Source organism: Megalobrama amblycephala, unplaced genomic scaffold, assembly GCF_018812025.1.
Source record: "Megalobrama amblycephala isolate DHTTF-2021 unplaced genomic scaffold, ASM1881202v1 scaffold338, whole genome shotgun sequence".
Taxonomy (NCBI): Eukaryota; Metazoa; Chordata; class Actinopteri; order Cypriniformes; family Xenocyprididae; genus Megalobrama; species Megalobrama amblycephala.
The window spans coordinates 1,955-22,557 of record NW_025953346.1 but is presented as its reverse complement, the minus strand read 5'-3'; the positions used below and the strand labels follow the sequence as shown (position 1 = coordinate 22,557).

Below are 20,603 nucleotides of genomic sequence, written 5' to 3'. Positions count from 1 at the left end.
TATCATGTAGGCTAAAAGTAGCAGTTCTTTGCAATGAGTGTAAATAGTAATTAGATGCTATTTATATGTTATACTGGCTAGTGGCAGATACATAATATTTGCACCTTAGTATTGTAAATTAACAGGATGCAATAATAACATAGGGTAATTGATTTTATTGATGGGAAAAGGGAGAAGAGCATGCTCGGCACAAGGCGGATTCGAACTAATGTCTATCGCATCACAAGTTGGGCTAACATGCTACTGCTTACACCACTGAAGCCATTAATCATGAGTATTGTTTTTAACCTTGTGTGACATTGGTGGGTGGGGCTACTGCACTTAGTACTCCAAATAATCTTCTTTTCTGTTTGCTTTAAGATTATTTTTATTACCACACTGACATATTTATAATTTTACTTATGTAAAACTTTAAAAAGGGGGAGGAGACCGAAAGAAACTCTGGGTTTATCGAAGAAAACCTGCTCCCGACCAGGTTAGGTTCACAGAGTAAGTTACCATGGTAACTGACACTGAGTATAAAAAATATATTTCCCTCATTTAAATATATTTCCCTCATTTCAAGGTTAACATACTCAGAGTTTTCACTTAACCTCCTTTCTGAAACGGGGCCCCAGGTATGCGGTTTATTTTTATGTTTATCAGCTGTGGAAGTGCTGCGAATCACAATTTGTGTTTTCATTTCAGTTAATGTTTTGCGTACGGGCATCGGCTGTTGCATATAGGCTGTGTATTTAATCTTCTGGCCTCATCCAGTTCCCGCAGTACTCGTTTGGTAAGTGGCAGTTTATTTTCTTTTTTATTCTATTTTGTAGATCGTTGCAAGTAAATTGTATCTCTTTTGGTTGCGCATATTGTAGGGTTGATAATATCCTCGCAGTGGAGTCACCGCTGTCTCGTTCTAGGTCAAACTTTGAGTCTCTGTTCGTTGGGTCATGGTCATGTCCCATGCCAACAGATTTTGTTTTTGTGTTCATGTTTTGTTTCTGAAAGTTGAGTCTTTATTTTGTGTTTTTGTAAACTTTTTTTTTTTTCTATTCATCTTTCCAAATCAGTCTGATTTATTTTGTGTATAAGCTATTTTGCTTCCCTTTTTGTAGTTTGTTAATCTTTTGTATTTAATTTGTTTTTGTGTTGAGTTTTTGTATTTGAGTCTTTCTTGATATTGTGAAATTGTTATTTCACAATATCGATATTGTGATATTGAGTTAGTGAATTGTTTAATATTCGTGTAGGTTGTGATCTAGAACAATTTGTATTAATCTCTTTCGTGTGTGTGTGTGTATGTGTTTGAGTGTTTTCTCTAGGAGCTGCTGGCCTCTATTGACCAGGGTCGACGATTTCCTCTTTAGATGGTGGTGGTGTTTCTTCATTGTGTGCTGTGGTCTTTGGCATGCACTGGGGTCTTTATTTTGGTATGTGAGTGTGATGTGTAGATTAAGAGCCATTTATTAATGGAGAGTCTTCCCCTATAATTTAGGCCGCAGCTCCATGACATCTTGAGTGATCGAAGACTGTGTTAGTCTTGTTGAGAGTTGATGTTTTCATTTTATTGATTTTATGCTACTTTAATAAAAGATTTGTTTGATACCTGTGTCTCCATGTTTTGCTTGCCACTGGGTAGGGGACCTGTGCAGAGTTTTCTGAGATTCTTTGGGTGAAATTCCCAAAGTGGCGTAGTCAGGCATTCTTTAACTTTATAATTTTTTGGGATTTTGTTTAAATTAAATGAATTTATTGAAATTCAGCTGGGCCACCCCTGGCCACAATTGCATATAATCTTCACTGTACAAAATAAAGATTAATCATTATTAAAGTTACAAAAGTTATTCAGCCAAGAGCTCAAGAGCAGTGAGTGATTTCCTTGCCTTTTGTTGTTTAATTGCAGACAGCAAGAATATTAGGCTGCTGTCACTTTAAGACCTAATGCACAGCTCCGGTACACTGATACTGTACACATGTGTTATCTTTCTGGACTGTTTATGTTCACTTAAGACATAACCAACTATGTTTGCTATAAGATATTCAACAAGATGGGCATGTTGACATAATTTTTGTGTGAATTTGTCCATTTTAAGCCCAAGACTTGAAGAGAACTAAATATTTGTGCGCTGTCTGAGACATGGGTTTGTGCGCTTTGGATGGGTGCACACACAAATCCTTACAGCAAGCCTGAGATCTCTTTTGCGTCTTCTTGTACTTGAATGTTTAAATTGGCAAAGCTCAGATAAGTTTAGTTTAAACCAGTGGTTCCCAAACTGGGGTACGCGTACCCCTGGGGGTACGTGAGGTGACAAAAGGGGGTACGCTAACCAATGCTGAGTATTTCATTTAATTCTAACTTAAAATAATATTAAAATCGGGCATGTATTTCCAACCACCAAAATGTCGTAAATCCAGTACATTTAATCAAATTGCCTCATCATTTGCAGTCAAAAATGACCGTATCCACACAAGCAGCATGAATATGATAGATTGCGTGCAGAATCTGCTGCCTCAAATTACTGTCGTTCTCGACAATGCACCTTTGTAAAAGTAGGGATTTAGCACTTACTCGCATGAAGAACAAATATAGACACAGATAATGGATTAATTTCGATTTAAGACTCAAACTTTCTCCGATACAAAAACATACCTTATGAGTTCTTGTATTTAATGATGATAATGAGCAAGAATGCAATTGTTCCCAAATATCCACATGACTGCAAACGTGACATTAATATACAATAGGTCAAAAATAAAATGTAGGCCTACATTTTAAACACAGTACTGTCAGTATTTACTCTATTTTGCAATGAAATAATAGTTCTGACGAAAACCACAGCAGAACTACAACACACGTCTGTTTCGCGGACAATTCTGCGGCTTTGAACAAATCTTGATTCGTGAGAGTTAATGATTCAATGATTCATTCACAGCCACTTTCTTCGTTACTGAATGAATGATTCGATGACTCACTCATAAAAACAGTGACTTGCTGCCACCTACTGGTGGGTTTACTTGGTTTTACCATCATTGCATATTTCTCTAGTGAACATTTTTTATTTAAAACATTATTTATTTTATAAAGTTACTCATAAAGGTAAAAATATGCACTGGAAAATCAATTTAGGTGGCAAATATTGTCCCTTAATGGTAAAGGTGTGACTGAAGTAGAAGAGAGAGGGTACTAAAAAGTTTGGGAAGCAACATTTCCTGCGCTTGTGCACTATAAACACCTAGGTGATGACAGTATGTACGGCACTCGTGTTGAACAAAGTCTAGGGGAACCCAGAATGCGTATCCGTCGATATACATTAGCATATTATAGATGCATATGCGTTGTCAGATTTGAGATAAACCACGTTGCAAGTGCGTGCCAAAATGAGAATGGTACGGTTTGATTTTTTTTAGCGTGGTGGAATTAAAGGCTACATCTTTCTGTCTGTGAGTGAGTTACCAGTGTGTACAAGCTTGATGACTGCTGAAAATAAATTGACTATTAAAAAGAAAAGCTGAATATTGGTTTATAAATAATAAATATTGTTTAAATTGCTACTGCCTTTAGTTATTATGTTGGAATATGTAAAAATGCAAACTTGATTAAATTTATACTTGGTTTTAATAAATAGAACATTACATAGTATAAAAATACAAAACAGAATTGTATTTGGTCTCTCTTTTTTATGTAATGTTAACCAGGAAAATTGTGTAACAGGAACATAAATGAGGATGTTGCCTCCTCGTTTTAAAACACCACTGACATATTACACATAACCGTACCAAAACCATGACCCTAAAATCATGAGTAATTTGAACTGTTACACCCCTAGTTATGGTGATGAATGCCATTATATTCATACAGGAGTACAGTGAGAGGAACCTGGTTCCTACAGTGAAGTTCGGTGGCTATAAAGTTCTTAAACAGGGATGAATGAGTGCTGAAGGTGTGGGAGAGTTGTGCTTTATCAATGACTTCATTAATTCACACACCATTGTGTGATGTAATAAAACAGAAGATGCTACCCTCTCTTCATTCTCTGCTTTGTTGGGCAATTTTTCAACATGACAATGACTATATACATTCTCCTAAAGTTAAAAACCTTCAGTGGACAAGTATTTCACCCAACCTTAAAACTATTGGGCATCTTTGGGGGATTTTTTTGAGACAAGTTGAGCAACACGACCCATTAAAGATGAGGGCATTCAAGGAGGTCATCATCCAGGAGATAAACAGAATAGATGTGGTAATTTGCCATTATATTAAACTCAGTACATTTATGATGAACTTTCACAAATGCACGCATTATAAATGGACAAGTATACGGCATATATTATGTTGTTTTGTAAGCTTATTGTCAGCGGTTGCAAATACTGATGAGAAACTGATCTAGTTGCAGTAGTTTGAAGATTTTATTCATTAATTAAGATTTAATGTTAATGAAAACATTACTGAAAACCTCGAACAGAACATCTGTATAACCTGACAAGAACAGACAAGTGAAGTGAACAAAACAAAGGGCTTAAATACAAAAACCAAACAAATCAATGAAATAAAAAAAACAGGTGCAACAGATAATCAAACCAATGAAAAACCAAGGAAATGATCTGAAAACTAGAAAACAGAACTAAACCCACCCAAAATAGACATGAACACAGATTACCTATTACACTTACACAATACAATCCACAAACACACACGGGTTATTATTGTATTTGTGTTATATGTGTATCTGTAATTTAATGTCATGTCATTTATCTAATGTTCATTGTTTTAGAAAATATTATAAAATAATAATAGCTTATCCAACAACACAAGTTGCATGTTTTTTGTCTTTCTGATGTACATTTTAAACTGGATATAACCATAAATAATGACATGTTCAAGAGACTTACGAGAAGCATCATGCTGGTTTTTCTGACTTACCCACGACCACTGACGCACATTGCATTCACACATTTCACATCCAGACCACATTCACATGTCCAGGTCTGCATTGCAAAAGCTTTAACAAAAGAGGAGTATCACCACAATGCTTTTTATCTAGTAACAATACAGGATATTGAAGTAAAAAAAGAGAATGGAAACTAATCTTGACTTGATATCTCAGTAACTTTCCATCTTCACAACCCAGTGAACCTGATTTCACCAAATACATGTTTCTTTATAAACATCTTTGTTGATTCTGGAGCAACAGTCCAATCTGCCAATCAGATTTGAGGGATGGGTTTACAGTTAATTCACTGTTTGTGGAGTTGTTTAATCATATCTTGAGAGATGTATTCATTTTAGAAGAGAAAGCTTCCAAACTCAAGAGAACATTCAGTATTTAAACTGACATTCTTAACTTTTGTTAAATTAATTGCAAATTTGTAAATGTTAAATAGCAGTAAAGGTTCTTGGGTAAGAGTTTCCTCTTAAAACCTTTTCACAAAGCTTCTGAGAAATTTTCTCTAAACAAAGAAGTCTTAAGCAAAGAGAAAGGGCAGTGTTTACCTCATTTCTATAAATAATGTCAACACGCTTACTAACTATGCACACATAGTTGCATAACTGGAAGGTATCATGTTGTAATGCATTAAGTAAGTGTTTCTCTAACAATACACAGATGAAATAAACTGATATACATCTGATATTCTCCAAACTGTTTTACCTCTCTACATGGTCGACAGCTGATGATGTAACACACAGGTAGACATGCCCTCATGTGATAATGATTGGTTGATTAATAAGCTTCTATCTGATTGGCTGAAGAGCACGAATGATCCAGATGCAGTGGCAGGGGATTATCAAATTATTAAATTATCATAAGATTTGTGAGTGATTTAGAGCACAGCAGAACTCGGTCAGATAAAGGCTTATTAAGGAAAGTTCCTGTCAAAAAAATTAATTGCTTTAAAAGGGCAGCTATAAAAAAGCCAGTGTTGAGCAGCAAACAGGTATTTGAAGCTGCTGGTGTCTCTGGAGTCTCAGGAAGCTCTCCATGCAGGCTGACAGATGTGCATAAAGATGCATTTCAGCCACTCCAAACCAAACCTCACAAAGAAACATTTACAGTGGGTTTAGAAATACATGAAGACTCATTTTTAAATTGTTTTATTCACTGACTAATGCTTTACTACAATGGATGGTCTAAATGGATGGATTTCTGGATGGTTGGTGAATGGCACGTTCCAACAAGACTGTGACGTTAGCAAGGAGCTGGCGGGTGATGATTTGGGGTGGAATATTGGGAATTGAGATGGAGAGTATTTAAATGACTTTTGCAAGATATGTGGAGTTCATAACTGGCCATTTTCAGCTATGGTATAAAAAGGATGATAGTGCCTTCTGAAATACAATGCATTATGCACTATCCCATGCCACAGTAATAAAACTGTTTGATGAATGAATAAGTAAAAATACATTATCCTCAAATTTTAGTCATTTGCATAAGAATGTGATGAAAATTACAAAAACTGTTGTTTGATGTTTTCTGGGTCATTAAAGACTCAAGTCTGATCCTTCATGATTTAAGAGAAAATTAATGTTGTGGTTCTGTTTAAACAAGTTGTATCATGTCTCACAGTGTGGAGGTGTAACACTGTGAGACCAGTGACCAGCATCCCTCTGTATGGCCTATTTTCTGACAGGAACTGCAAAACCTGTTCTCTTTACCACAGGGTTGTTTGCTGTGTTCTCCTGGAGTTTGTGGATTTCCATGACTCTCTCTTAAGTTTACACAAGGTAGGCTCAACTTTTTTGCTCCATAAAGCAAACAATATGTCACTCTTTTCAGAAATTTTCCCTTCCAACCCTGAGGAGATCTGAAATATCATACCATTAAACAATTAAAACAGACTTACCCATTCCTTGGTGAGAAGGTCAGCTTTAATCCATTCACAAGATCAACTGTGAAAAAATGTCCTCATTCTGATGACCGATCAAAGTAGATTTCAGAAAACTCACTGCAAGGGATCCCGGGTTTCGGCACCATCTGTAAGGGTGGAACTCCTACAGGGGTTCAGGCTGTAAGGTTGCCAAGCGACTAAAGAAACTTTATCAGCAAGATGGTAGAAAACTGTACATTTCTTGTCTATTACCACCCACTGCAACTTATACCAACGACAGAAATAAGCGCAGTTATAATAGCAAAATATGTGGGAGAGCGTTGCTATAGTGTGACAATATTGTATTGAAATAGGGAGCAAATTAATACTAATACTAAACCAAAACTAGTTAGCACATAATTTGTAATTGCAATATCTGATTATGGTTACACTTAAAATAATTACAAAATAGATGTATGAGATGATAAAATCATTTACCATTAATCGTATCCAGCATGTGTGTAAAAAGTTACCTGAGAGAGAGAAAGAGAAAGAGAGAGAGAGAGAGAGAGAGAGAGGGCCAGAGAGTGCCCAAGAAAAGCCAAGAATCAAAGAGAGCCAGAGCAACAGTTACAATCTTCTTTTATCCCTTCCTTGACCATGTGACTGAAACCCAAATGTGAGACATTCAAACTGACCAATCAGAAGATTAAAACTCCCCCACTGTACTAAAGGTGACAATTTGTAGATCCCCGATGTAAACACTTGATCACTATCAACACCTTTGTGCCATCCAAATGACCCGTGTAGCAAGAGAGAGGGGGTTGAAACAGCAAAGCAAATGTCTTTGTTCATTTTAAAATATCTTTAGATATTTGCAACCTGGTCTCATAGGAAATACGTACCTCTGCGCACTTTTTTGCAGCGCCACAAATATGTACCACCAGGTACGTATTGCTATAGTTCTGAAACAAAAACGTCCACTGGGGTCGCTAAAGAGAAGGACATGTTACATTTCGATTAACAGTCAGAGGTATGTACACTACAGCATATCCAATTATCCTAAAACTGTGTTATTTTAGTGATAAATGTAACGTGATTCGTGTTATATTACTGAAACATGTTTAATCTGATGGTAAATGTAACGTTAGAATCATGAGAGTGCTCACGACGCCAGTAGAACAGATAAGCTAATTTAGCTAGCTTCCTTCAATTAACATTACGTACTCTGCAGTACAAAAATTACAGCCGCAGCATACATCGACAGAACCCTGGCAAAGTAGGTACGTTTGTAGCCAGGTGGCTATAGTGAACTAAAATTAGCGCTTGCTAAGTTCTTTTTTTAGTGATAAATGTTTGCTGTAATGGTAAATGTGATGTTAGAATCTTGTGTGAGCACTCCTGATAAAAGCAATGCCCTTCAATTATGTTTCTGTAGTACATTTTGTAGCTAGCTAGGTGGCTAACGTTGGTGAGCTAACGGTGAACTGTCTGAACATAAAACTTATATGTTTGCACATACACACATTCAGCAAATCACCAGTTCACCAGTTATGAGCACATCCATATGTGCAAACAAATGCGATATACATTGCATTACTTTCGATGTATTATTAGATGAGGTTAATCTGCGTTTATACCTTAAGAACTACAAATCCCATGAAACTGTCGACCAATTATGTGTTGCCATAAAACGCCGTGTGCAAACATGCGCACTATCAATGTGTGTGTGTGTGTGTGTGTGTGTGTGTGTGTGTGTGTGTGTGTGTGTGCGCGCGCGCGCCCACACAGTAAGAAACTACGTTTACATCACCAAACAATTTTATATGTGCTTGCAGGTTCCCGACATATGAAAGTGATAGAAAAGCAGCAGGTTAGTCTTTCCATGTAGCACCAACTTGTGCCATAGCCATTGCTTATGAGTGCGCATTACTACATTTATGTATGTATTCTACATGCATTTTAATGTAGCTGTTGAATCTGCCCATACGTCTAGGCCAGCCCAAATAGGCCAGTAGCCCCTCACTTCAGAACACTCAAGATCCAAGGGGCGGAGTCGGGTAGGTTAAGATATATGGAAAGTGGGAGGAGTTGGATCTAGAACCAGGAGGTGGAGATGGGTAGGGTTAGAGCCAGGGGGCGGAGTCGGGTAGGTTTAGGGCTATGGAAAGTGGGAGGAGATACACTCCGCCCCTTGGATCTTGTGTTCTGCAGTGAGGACTATCTCAAGTAGGCTGCAGCCTGCGGTGGACATCCAACTCCGCCCACAGCCAAGTGTGACATCAGAAGCCGCGTCCGTGCCCAATATGTCACCTCGTGACTCCCCATTAGATGTATATACATATCCTTCAGATGCAAAAGCCTCCAAGTGTCATCTGAAATGTTCTTCTAAAATGAGCATTTTTATCAAGCTTGTATGTTTAGGTTCAGTTATTTCACTTTAATGGCAATTAATAGGTCCTTTTCAGTGACATTAAAGTGAAATAACTGAACATAAACATATGAGCTTGATAAAAATGCTCATTTTAGAAGAACATTTCAGATGACACTTGGAGGCTTTGCATCTGAAGTCTTCATATATACACATATCCATGGTGATTCCCCATCCCTGTGTCACCCCTGGAACCCAATTTGTTGTATGTTGGTTTCCAATTTCCAAAGGATTTTTAGGCATAAGGTTAAAGATGAAAGCGCTTTTTTTTTTCTCCCCCAAACCACCAGAAATCCCGCCCTGCTGCTAATTTCATTGGTTACGGTAATGGGTAGGTTTAGAGATTAATGTTTGGTGTAGGCAATCTGTACTGTGATTGACATGACCAATAGATTCTTAAAGGATTAGGATAGTTCACTTCAAAATGGAAATTTCCTGATATTTTAATCACCCCAATCTCATCCTAGATGTTCATGTCTTTCTTTCTTCAGTCAAAAAGAAATTTTTTTTTTTTTTTTTTTGAGGAAACATTCCAGGATTTTTTCCCCTACATAATAGACTTCAAAGGCAACCCAAATGTTGAAAGTCCAAATCAATGCAGTTCAAAAGAAGGGCTTCAGAGGCACTGCATGATCCCAGCTGAGGAATATAGGGTCCTATCTAGCGAAACAATCGGTCATTTGAAAAATATTGTATATACTTTTTGACTGAAATTGCTCATCTTGCGCTGCTGTGCGGCTCGCCATTGATTGTGTAATCACATCAGAAAGGTCACGCTAGACGTACGCGGAAGTACCACCCCAAACGAACATGCGAGGACTAATACAAACGCCCTTTACCAAAAAAAACCTCCATCTTCAACTTCAAATCATCTGACATCATTGTTTTTGCAACTTTTTTTTTTGTTGTTGTTAAAGGACTTTTGTATTAGTCTTCACATGTGCACTTTGCAAACATGGGGGTGGTACTTCTGTCTATGTCAACCATGACCTTTCCGACGTGATTACATAATCACTGGCGTGCCACAGAGCAGTGCAAGATAAGAAATGTAGGTTAATACGTTATAATACAACATATATACATTTTTACATTTTTTTTTTTTTTTTTTTTTTTTTTTTTTTTTTTACATTTTTTGAAAATGACCGATCCTTTCTTTTTTTTTCACACCTTAACACAATAACGTGACAGATGTAAACATGCAGAAGAAAAACACACACCACATGTCTGTAGAACCTACAATTGCATATATTGTTTTATTTCCTGCAGTGTTGATACACACTGTCCACTGCCGTTGTGTTGCAGTTGTGCATACCTGTTATATTTACCTTTTTTGTATAGAAGTCTAGAATTATCTTTTTTCCCTGTTGGGGAGAGTCGGTAAGTCAACCTATAGCCAAGTGAATATGAAATAGGAATAAAAGTAATGCATACAAAACAAGTTCACAATGTATGTCATCAACTGACACCTTAACAACAATTGCCTAATTGCCTAACTCAATTAGACAACAAAATATCCCCCCAAAAAAGTGGTCTTCTGGCCCTATGATGGAGCAAAGTTGAGTCATTTGAGTAAACAGTTACTAACTTTTGTAACTAGCTATTGTATTTAAAGTATAATTGTAAAATATCACTATTTATAATTATATCCGCCTGTACTATTGACAGCATGGCAACTGTCCCACATCGGACCATAAACACACCAGCAGGTGTTGGCAACTTCCGAATGCATCACTGGCACCCAATTACCCAGCATTGAAAACATTTATCTAAGCACTGCCTGGGTAGCAAAAGAAACATCAAGGATGTCTCCCACCTTAAGCATGGACATTAAACCCTCCAGGAAGTTGTATGCAAACCACATATATTCATTTGTTTTTATGTGTATTTTGTTTTTTTGTGGCCCTCAGGTGTTTAAAAAAGGGTCATCTGATCAGCCTACACCAGAGAAAAATATGGAGGAGGAATTACACCTTGATCTTGATGAAATAATGGCTGATTTGGAGGAGATACAGGTATTTTTTTATAAAATTATGTACCACGCATTGTGCATCAAGCAGTATTTCACCAACATATGTGTATATATATATATATATACAGTACAGTCCAAAAGTTTGGAACCACTAAGATTTTTAATGTTTTTAAAAGAAGTTTCGTCTGCTCACCAAGGCTACATTTATTTAATTAAAAATACAGTAAAAAACAGTAATATTGTGAAATATTATTACAATTTAAAATAACTGTTTTCTATTTGAATATATTTCACAAAGTAATTTATTCCTGTGATGCAAAGCTGAATTTTCAGCATCATTACTCCAGTCTTCAGTGTCACATGATCCTTCAGAAATCATTCTAATATGCTGATCTGCTGCTCAAGAAACATTTAATGTGTACAATTGTACAAAATATTTGAGTACAGTATTTTTTTTCAGGATTATTTGATGAATATAAAGTTCATAAGAACAGCATTTATTTGAAATCTAATCTTTTGTAACATTATAAATGTCTTTACTGCCACTTTTGATTGATTTAATGCAGCCTTGCTGAATAAAAGTATTAATTTCTTTCATTTCTTTTCAAAAAAATAAAAAATAAAAATTCTTACTGACCCCAAACTTTTGAACGGTAGTGTATAATGCTACAGAAGCTTTGTATTTCAGATAAATGCTGTTCTTTTGAACTTTCTATTCATCAAGGAATCCTGAAAAAAAAAAGTACACAACTGTTTTCAACATTGAAAATAATCATAAATGTTTATTGAGCAGCAAATCAGCATATTAGAATGATTTCTGAAGGATCATGTGACACTGAAGACTGGAGTAACGATGCTGAAAATTCAGCTTTGCATCACAGGAATAAATTACTTTGTCAAATATATTTAAATAGTACACAGTTATTTTAAATTGTAATAATATTTCACAATATTACTGTTTTTTATTGTATTTTTAATTAAATAAATGTAGCCTTGGTGAGCAGACGAAACTTCTTTTAAAAACATTAAAAATCTTAGTGGTTCCAAACTTTTGGACTGTACTATATATATATATATATATATATATATATATATATATATATATATATATATATATATATATATATATATGTATGTATGTATGTATGTATATATATATTTATGTATATGTATATGTATGTATGTATATATATATATATATATGTATGTATGTATGTATGTATGTATGTATATATATATATGTATGTATGTATATATATATATGTGTGTATATGTATATATATATATATGTATGTATATATATATATGTATGTATATATATATATATGTGTGTATATGTATATATATATATATATGTATGTATATATATATATATATATATATATATATATATATATATATATATATATGTATGTATGTATGTATGTATGTATATATATATATGTGTATGTGTGTATATATATATATATATATATATATATATATGTGTATGTGTGTATATACATATATATATATATATATATATATATATATATATATATATATATATATATATATGTATATATGTATATATATGTATATATATATATGTGTGTATGTGTGTGTGTAAATAAAATGAATCATTATAATATAGTACTAGCACTGTTTGTATTTTTTGCAACTTCCATAAATGATGTTCTGAATCGTGTTATTGTTCTACCCCTTATATTATATTCTGAAGTCATTGTTCTACCTCTTATGTTTGAGTAATACAGAGTGAGGAAGCAGTCAAAACACCACATAAAACACGAAAAAGAAAGAAGTTTGATCTAAAACTGCAGTGGAAAAGGAGAGACCAAGAAGGATTTTTGGTCTATGAGAAGCGCAAACTGAGGACAGGTATGATTTGATGTTTTAGATCCTTTGATTTTCACTAAGTTTTGTGTAAATCAAATATTTTTTTGTTTGTTTGTTTTACTCTAGACCGATCTGGAAGACCAGTGGCCTCTACCATTGCAAGTAACCCTCAAGAAGTTGATCTTGGTAAGATATTGTTTATTTTTTTATTCTATGCACCGTCATGTTTTAACATTTATCCATTTGGCAGACGCTTTTATTCAACCATATACTGTATTTCTTTGACATACCTTAGACATGTATACCCTGAAGTCTGTCTATACTAACAGACAGTTCCCTTCTCCGTTCCCTAGAAGTAATCCCCTTTCATGTTGATTTGCATCTGTTCTGTTCTTTGCATACATGATACTGCATTTAAAATTGTATAATTCTAGGAACTGCCTGCACATCTGAAGCCTCTACTACCAAACAACATTTTGGAGATGTCGATGCACAACAGATTATTGGTAAGTTTACCAAGGGTTACCTCACCCAAAAATGAAAATTCTGTAATTTATTACTCACCCTCATGTCGTTCCACACCCGTAAGACCTTCATTCATCTTCAGAACACGAATTAAGATATTTTAGTTGAAATCTGATGACTCCGTGAGGCCTGCATAGCCAGCAATGACATTTCCTCTCTCAAGATCCTCATAACTCATAACGCTCCAAAGCTTCCTGAAGCAGCATTTTGAAATCGGCCATCACTAAATAAGTCTTTATTTTGTTTTTTTGGCACTCCAAAAATATTCTCGTCGCTTTATAATATTAATATTGAACCACTGTACTCACATGAACTGATTTAAATATGTTTTTAGTACATTAATGGATCTTGAGAGAGGAAATGTCATTGCTGGCTATGCAGGCCTCACTGAGCCATCGGATTTCATCTGAAATATCTTAATTTGTGTTCTGAAGATGAACGAAGGTCTTACAGGTGTGGAACAGAATGAGGGTGAAGTAATTAATGACATTTTTCATTTTTGGCTGAACTAACCCTTTAAATGTTTTGACCTATCAGAACTGTATCACTGTCTTCATAAAGTCCATCTGAATGGATAAAAGTGCCAACATTTTATGTTAAATGTACAAATTTGCAGGAGATTATTTGTCTTTTTAAACAACATAAACTGAGTTTGTGCTCTTGGTTTACAAGCTTGTGACATGTAAGGAACTCTAATGTAATTTTTATTTTTTTTTATTGCAAGATTTACAACTACATCTACTCCAAAATGCAATGGACTGTGATGAACCCAGATCAACAGCATCTCATGATTGGGCATTGAGGCAAACCTTGTCTGAAGAACGTTGGCAGGAAGCAAGGCCAAAACTTCTTGACAGTTTGCTTGCTTCAGACTGCGTGCGTCGTGGTCCTTGTGATCATTGCAACATGAAAGAAGCAGTCATCAGATGCAAAGACTGTCTGCCAAAACCCCGTTACTGTGGGCAGTGTGACGTTTCTATGCATCAAAATATGTTTTTTCACAACAGAGAGACTCTTATAGATGGGTTCTATAAACCTGTCCCTCCATCAACTGCTGTTCAAGACCTCAGTGGCCAAAATATCATATATGAACAAGGTAAGACGTACTTCATAGCTTAAAAACAACTTATTTATTTCCTTTTTTAATATATTAAATGTAATATATTTTTCCTTTCATCTAGTGTGTTTGCTGCCCATTACACAACCTGACAAAATTTGTGATTGTGACCCTCAAAACCTGTCTGTTGTCGCTGGGCGATCAGTTGTACTCATCTGTATAAATGGTATGACTTGCAATGTTTTGTATTGTATTTCTCTATTTGCTTAACCTGCTGAGAGATGACTGAAGAGTATCAATGTGTGTTTACTATTTTTTTTATTTTATTTTTTTTCCTTTTTTTTTTTCTTTGCAGGTCGCTATGACATCTTCCTGCCAGTTATGAATTGCAGAACATGTCATGCATCATGGACACCTGAGGTGGTGGACCTGCTGTTTAGTGGTTACTGGCCAGGTACTGTTGGGTTTCAAACTATATACCAGGTAGACCTTTTCAAATCTTTTGAGGACCTGAAGATCACTGCACCTGGGCTTTCAAGACAAGCATTTGTGAAAATGTTACAACAGCGCTCACAACAATTTGGAAGGGTAAGATTTGGAAAGCCATTTTGTTTTCTGCATTTATGCAAGTCTAACTATCATGTCACTTATTCAAATTTTGATAATTCCAGAGTGGTAACATTTGTGGCGACGTCTTCCAAAAAGCTTTCCTTGAATGGACATATTGTCGTCATAAAAGAGAGAAACTCTGTGGCATTGACCACTTCACTTGCCCAGCTTGCACCCCAGATACAGTTGCTGTGTCTGCAGATGGAAACCGAAAACTATATAGATTCAGCAAAACAAAGGGGTATATTATTATTGATAACTTTTCACTGTCAACATTTCTTGTGAATATATTTTTGGACATTACCGTATTTTATTTGTGTAGGGCAGAGGAACAACCGTTTTTTGATGGAGTTTTTCTTGCCAATGACAAAGATGTAGCAACATTTGTTGATTGTGTTCGTGAGAAGACCAATCCAGTAAGATATTTGTCAAAAGACTTGGGTTTGTACAAAGTAAATCTGGATTTAGTTTGTGTATTTATTTGATATGACATTGTGTTAAAGATACATGGAAAAGGCATCTGTGGAACATCAACATGGGCTGCAGCCAGGGAGACCTCTAAGAAGACAAACACCAAATGTGATGAAGAAGGCCTAGAGGTGGCAGTTTGCAGACACTGCATATTGCTTAGAGGTCTGAACATGTTTAGGGGAGAGATATTTGCATACCCTCTGTTTTTGCAAAACGAACTGGCCACAAAGACAAACTGCAAGTTTTTCTGCACTGACATCATGTGTCGATATTGGCCCTATCTGCAAAAGGTGGCTCAAGCATTCCCAGAAATGCAAAATTTGACTCAGATGAAGCCATTTCTCTCAGTTATGCATGCAAAGGGCCACTCAACAAAATGTGAGGTAAGTGATATTTTTAAAGGACTTACCATATTGTTAGAGAAAATACAAAGTTCAGGGACATCAAAATGGTAGTTTGGACATCTGATGTGTATGCTGTAGGTGCAGTGGGGTGGCAAAAACCAAACAGGGGCAGGTACAACCATCGGTGAAGAAGTTGAACAAGTGAACAGCTTTTTGTCCCGTGTGGCTCTAACAACAAAATACATGAGTAAGGCTGGTAAGTGGTCCTTTTTTAAAGTTTGGTAACATTATATTTGTTAATTTTTTTTTCCCTTTCATTCATCATACTTGATGACTAACCACTAGATGAAAGGCACATTTAACTCTTTCATCATTACAGCACGAGTAGATATGATCACATTGCATGCCAGAGGATGGAATGTGCGAAAAAAAAGAAACCTGCACAAGTACTTGTCTACACGGTACTTGAAGGTAAGTAAAAAAAATAAAGATTTCATCAATGAAGGTTAAATTTAAACTGTCCACTGATTGTATATACTTAGTATCTAATACTTTCAGTATTGCCAAAGGTTTGTGAGACTTTCCATTAATTATACTTTTGAGACTATCCGAAAGACAAAGGAAGTCAAAGATGACATTGAGGCTATAAAGAAGAGCACACAAAGGTCTGAAGAGGAACTGCAACAGTGGGTCACTGATGTGAGACAGTGGGCAGTTGACAGTAAGTATGTACTTGTTGCTGTCTCTTATTGATAGAGAATTATCATAAATTTAAAAATGATTGAATAAGTTATTTTTCCTTGCTGGTTTGTGTTTTAACACCTGACCCCTTAAGTGACATTAAGGGGCCACACCAAACGGTATTAAAAGATTAGCATGATTGGGAACTCTGTGTTTTTAATAAGTAAACTTGGGTGTAGCTTTCTCCTTCAAAACTTTATTATACTTATTCACCCTTAAAAAATTAGCAAACTGAGCAAATGTTTTCAGGTTCTTTGGCAGAACGTTTGTGGATGTCCTTTTTTGTTTTTACATGTATTCCTACTACATTCTTCTTATTAAATCCCCCTTTTCCCATATTGTCAACCCCCTTAGGCTGAAATATGTTTGTATAAGGTGTTTTATAGAAATGGTATAATTGCTCTATTTTTGATGGCACAGAAGATGTATGATACTGATCATACCTTCAAATTCTTTACAGCTCCAGATGACCTCAGAACAGATGATCCAGTGGCATTGCAACATCTGATTGAAGGCTTATTCTTGGGCATCCAGCAGAAAAAGAGGGATCTGTATAGAGCAACTGGTAAGTAGCCTCCAAGCCTTCATGTACTTGTGGAAGTCATTTTAAAATGTGATATCTATGGCTATAACTAAGTAATTTAAATTATCACATTTTAACTCTTAACATAGTCTTCAGTCAACACACTGCACTTAAACCACTACATAACCTTTGTACATTGTGTGAACAGTCCTACCTTCCTATATGTCCAATGTTACCATCACACAACTCCCTGCATTACTTGAACATTGGCCACATTCCAGGTTATTTATATGGCTTTGCTGATGTTATGTGAGCTTTATACCATAATTTGTAAGGTGCCTTTTGGATGTCCATTAGCACAATGACCAATTTTATGCGTATCCTCCTTAAACCTGTTTTTACTGTTTGTTTTTGTTTTTCTGCAGACCGCAACAAACAGCGACACAAGATCCGAAGACGGATTCGAGAGGATAAGAAAAAGCTGTTTAATGCCATATCCCAATACAATGATCTTCCAACCACCACAGTATTTGTAGATTCAGTTGAAGACCTTCTGGCAACAGAAAGCCCTATCTGGCCTTGGGATTCTGGTATGTAAAGTTTGACATTAATCATTTTAGTGAATCCTCATTAAACACTTACTTCATTAAACTCTGACTTTCAAAGGAAAGAGGCCTATGTGCTTTTCATTTTGTTTCAGACAATAGAAATGTGCAGACAATATTCCAATTTTTTGTTTTTTAAAACTTTTGTCTTTTTTGCCTACTCAAACTACACTTCAGAGGAAGTGACTAAAGGTCTGACTCCTCAGATTAACTTGTCAAGGTGGTTAGCCCTTTTCTTTTCCCACACTGTAGATTCAACACCAGTTACTTGTTGCCTATGTTCTAGGGACAAAGAATTGTACAGATTTTACTCACAAAAAGGCATTAAAGGGTTAGTTCACCCATAAATTAAAATTATTATTCTTTCAGACGAATGCAATCAGAGTTATAAATGTCCTGGCTCTTCCAAGCTTTATAATGGCAGTGAATGGGTAGATCAGTTTTAAAGTCCATAGAAGTGCATCCATCCATTATAAAAGTGCTCCACGCGGCTCCGGGGGTTAATAAAGACCTTCTGAAGCGGATCGATGTGTTTGTGTAAGAACTATTCCTTTATGAGGTAGTATTTTAATATGTCATTTGTCTTCATAGAAACTGACACTTCCTTAGGCGTGAAGAAGAAGGTTTTCGACAAGGTGATGCAGCTGGAGAGACTGGTTGAGGAAGAGGTTATTCTTGTAGAAGAAATGAAACAACATTGGACGCATCTTACAAGAAGCTACAGGGCCTTGAAGGACCAGGCTAGTGTACTATCAGATGACCTGGCCACACAGAGTGAGTACTAATTTCTTAAAGGGTTAGTTCAGCCAAAAATGAAAAATGTCATTAATTACTCACCCTCATTCTGTTCCACACCCGTAAGAGACCTTCGTTCATCTTCGGAACACAAATTAAGATATTTTTGATGAAATCCAATGGCTCAGTGAGGCCTTCATAGGGAGCAATGACACTTCCTCTGTCAAGATCCATTGATGTACTAAAAACATATTTAAATCAGTTCATGTGAGTACAGTGATTCAATATTAATATTATAAAGCCACGAGAATATAAAATAACAACTTATTTAGTGATGGCCGATTTCAAAACACTGCTTCAGGAAGCTTCGGAGCGTTATGAATCAGCGTGTCGAATCATGAGTCGGATAAAGTGTCAAACTCCTGTAATCACGTGACTTTGGCGCTCTGAACTGCTGATTTGACACGCTGATTCTTAACGCTTCGAAGCTTCATGAAGCAGTGTTTTGAAATCGGTCATCACTATAGTTTTTTTGCACACAAAATATATTCTCATCGCTTTATAATATTGATATTGAACCACTGTACTCACATGAACTGATTTAAATATGTTTTTAGTACCTCTAAGGATTTTAGTGAGAGGAAATGTCATTGCTGGCTATGCAGGCCTCACTGAGCCATCGGATTTCATCAAAAATATCTTAATTTGTGTTCTGAAGATTAACAAAGGTCTTACGGGTGTGACACGACATGAGGGAGAGTAATGAACGACAGAATATTAATTTTTGGGTGAGCTAACCTTTAATGCTGTTTGTTTAATTCATGTAGTTATATTAAACTGTTTTAGATATACTAATTCATACATAGTGCCATATTTGGTGTTCACTCCTAAATACTTTTTTATTGTTATCCCAATTTGATATTTAGGCTACCCTTCAGGACTTTCTGGTCAAGCATACCATGGCCTGCGCAGTGCTGTCCTCCAAATCCTTGAGGCACTCAAGACAGACATGGTAGCTGTGAAAGAAACATACTCCCAAATTTGTGGGAATGGTGGAACTGTTGTTGAAGAAGAAGAAGAAGAAGAAGAAGACCCATATGAGCATGTCTCCACAGATGCCTCTACAGATGATGAACTATAGATGAGCTACAGCTGTGTCATGTGCATCAGTTGGCATCTGTCCTAATAACTTGTCACACTTGTCCTAATCATTATGTCATAGTTTGTATTTTTATCTTGTACAAGTTTGTACAACACATGTAAGATCACATGCAATACATAAAGTCTAGCTGTACTTGCGACCCTGATACTTCATGCTCAGTGATGTAGATGTAATTGAACCTTTTAATTATAGGCTTAAGTGAAATGGATTATGATAACCCAAATTTTGCTTTTTAAAAAAACATGGACCCAAACAGCTGTAGGATCATGGCATATACCGTATTTATGGCGACAGCAAGGAAGAAAAATGAAGACATCTCCTGGATGACATCACACAAACATGCACCCATTTATTTTTATTCTTGCACCACTTTACACTATTTTGCCTGTACACAATTACCATTTTAATACATCTTTTCCAAAATGCTTTCCAAATTTGGTGAAGTGGTTGCAGAAACTATGATGGAGAACATGCATCAGTTTTTAACTTCTTGTCAAAACTGATGTATCATAAACAATAATAAAAAAAAATTGATGGTTGGGGTAAATTGAAACAGTTTTTGTGTCATTTTTAAGCATGTCAGCATGAAAAAATACTAGGCCTATAGTAATTTACAGTAATACTATTGTTCTATAGTTGTTGTAATATGACAACTATAGTAAACAAATTATCCAATACTGTACTGAGTTTTCTACAAATAGGATATACAGGTTACTCTACTAATAGTAAAGTATATTACAGTTTATCAGTTAGTAGTTAACAACAGTATGCTGTAGCATTCATTAACGAAGTGTTGTACATACTTT

At 35.7% G+C, this 20,603-nt stretch overlaps 1 protein-coding gene across 5 annotated transcripts; it reads left to right on the top strand.

Annotated features, from left to right (window-relative positions):
* Window positions 1-7,707: 7,707 nt before the first annotated feature.
* Window positions 7,708-20,350, top strand: LOC125261163. Of its 5 annotated transcripts, XM_048179770.1 has the most exons (19): window positions 7,708-7,822; window positions 8,628-8,662; window positions 11,128-11,232; window positions 12,944-13,067; window positions 13,152-13,211; window positions 13,460-13,531; window positions 14,275-14,646; window positions 14,732-14,833; window positions 14,963-15,195; window positions 15,279-15,457; window positions 15,539-15,632; window positions 15,720-16,070; window positions 16,170-16,287; window positions 16,411-16,502; window positions 16,590-16,752; window positions 17,233-17,337; window positions 17,721-17,885; window positions 18,492-18,674; window positions 19,562-20,350. In XM_048179770.1, exons 2-19 carry the CDS (start codon window positions 8,639-8,641, stop codon window positions 19,774-19,776), a joined length of 2,757 nt encoding a protein of 918 aa, XP_048035727.1. In that variant the 5' UTR covers window positions 7,708-7,822; window positions 8,628-8,638; the 3' UTR covers window positions 19,777-20,350. The 5 variants fall into 5 exon arrangements, with proteins under 5 accessions (XP_048035727.1, XP_048035724.1, XP_048035723.1 ...); XM_048179767.1 differs by lacking the exon at window positions 7,708-7,822 and having other exon boundaries at window positions 8,624-8,662; window positions 16,635-16,752; XM_048179766.1 differs by lacking the exon at window positions 7,708-7,822 and having other exon boundaries at window positions 8,624-8,662.
* The last annotated feature ends 253 nt before the right edge of the window (window positions 20,351-20,603 follow it).

Coding starts and splice junctions, on each gene's coding strand:
- LOC125261163 (XM_048179769.1), top strand. CDS start 11,023: ATGTCTCCCACCTTAAGCATGGACATTAAACCCTCCAGGAAGTTGTAT. Junction 11,233..12,943: donor CTGATTTGGAGGAGATACAG/GTATTTTTTTAT, acceptor TGAGTAATACAG/AGTGAGGAAGCAGTCAAAAC. Junction 13,212..13,459: donor CCCTCAAGAAGTTGATCTTG/GTAAGATATTGT, acceptor GTATAATTCTAG/GAACTGCCTGCACATCTGAA.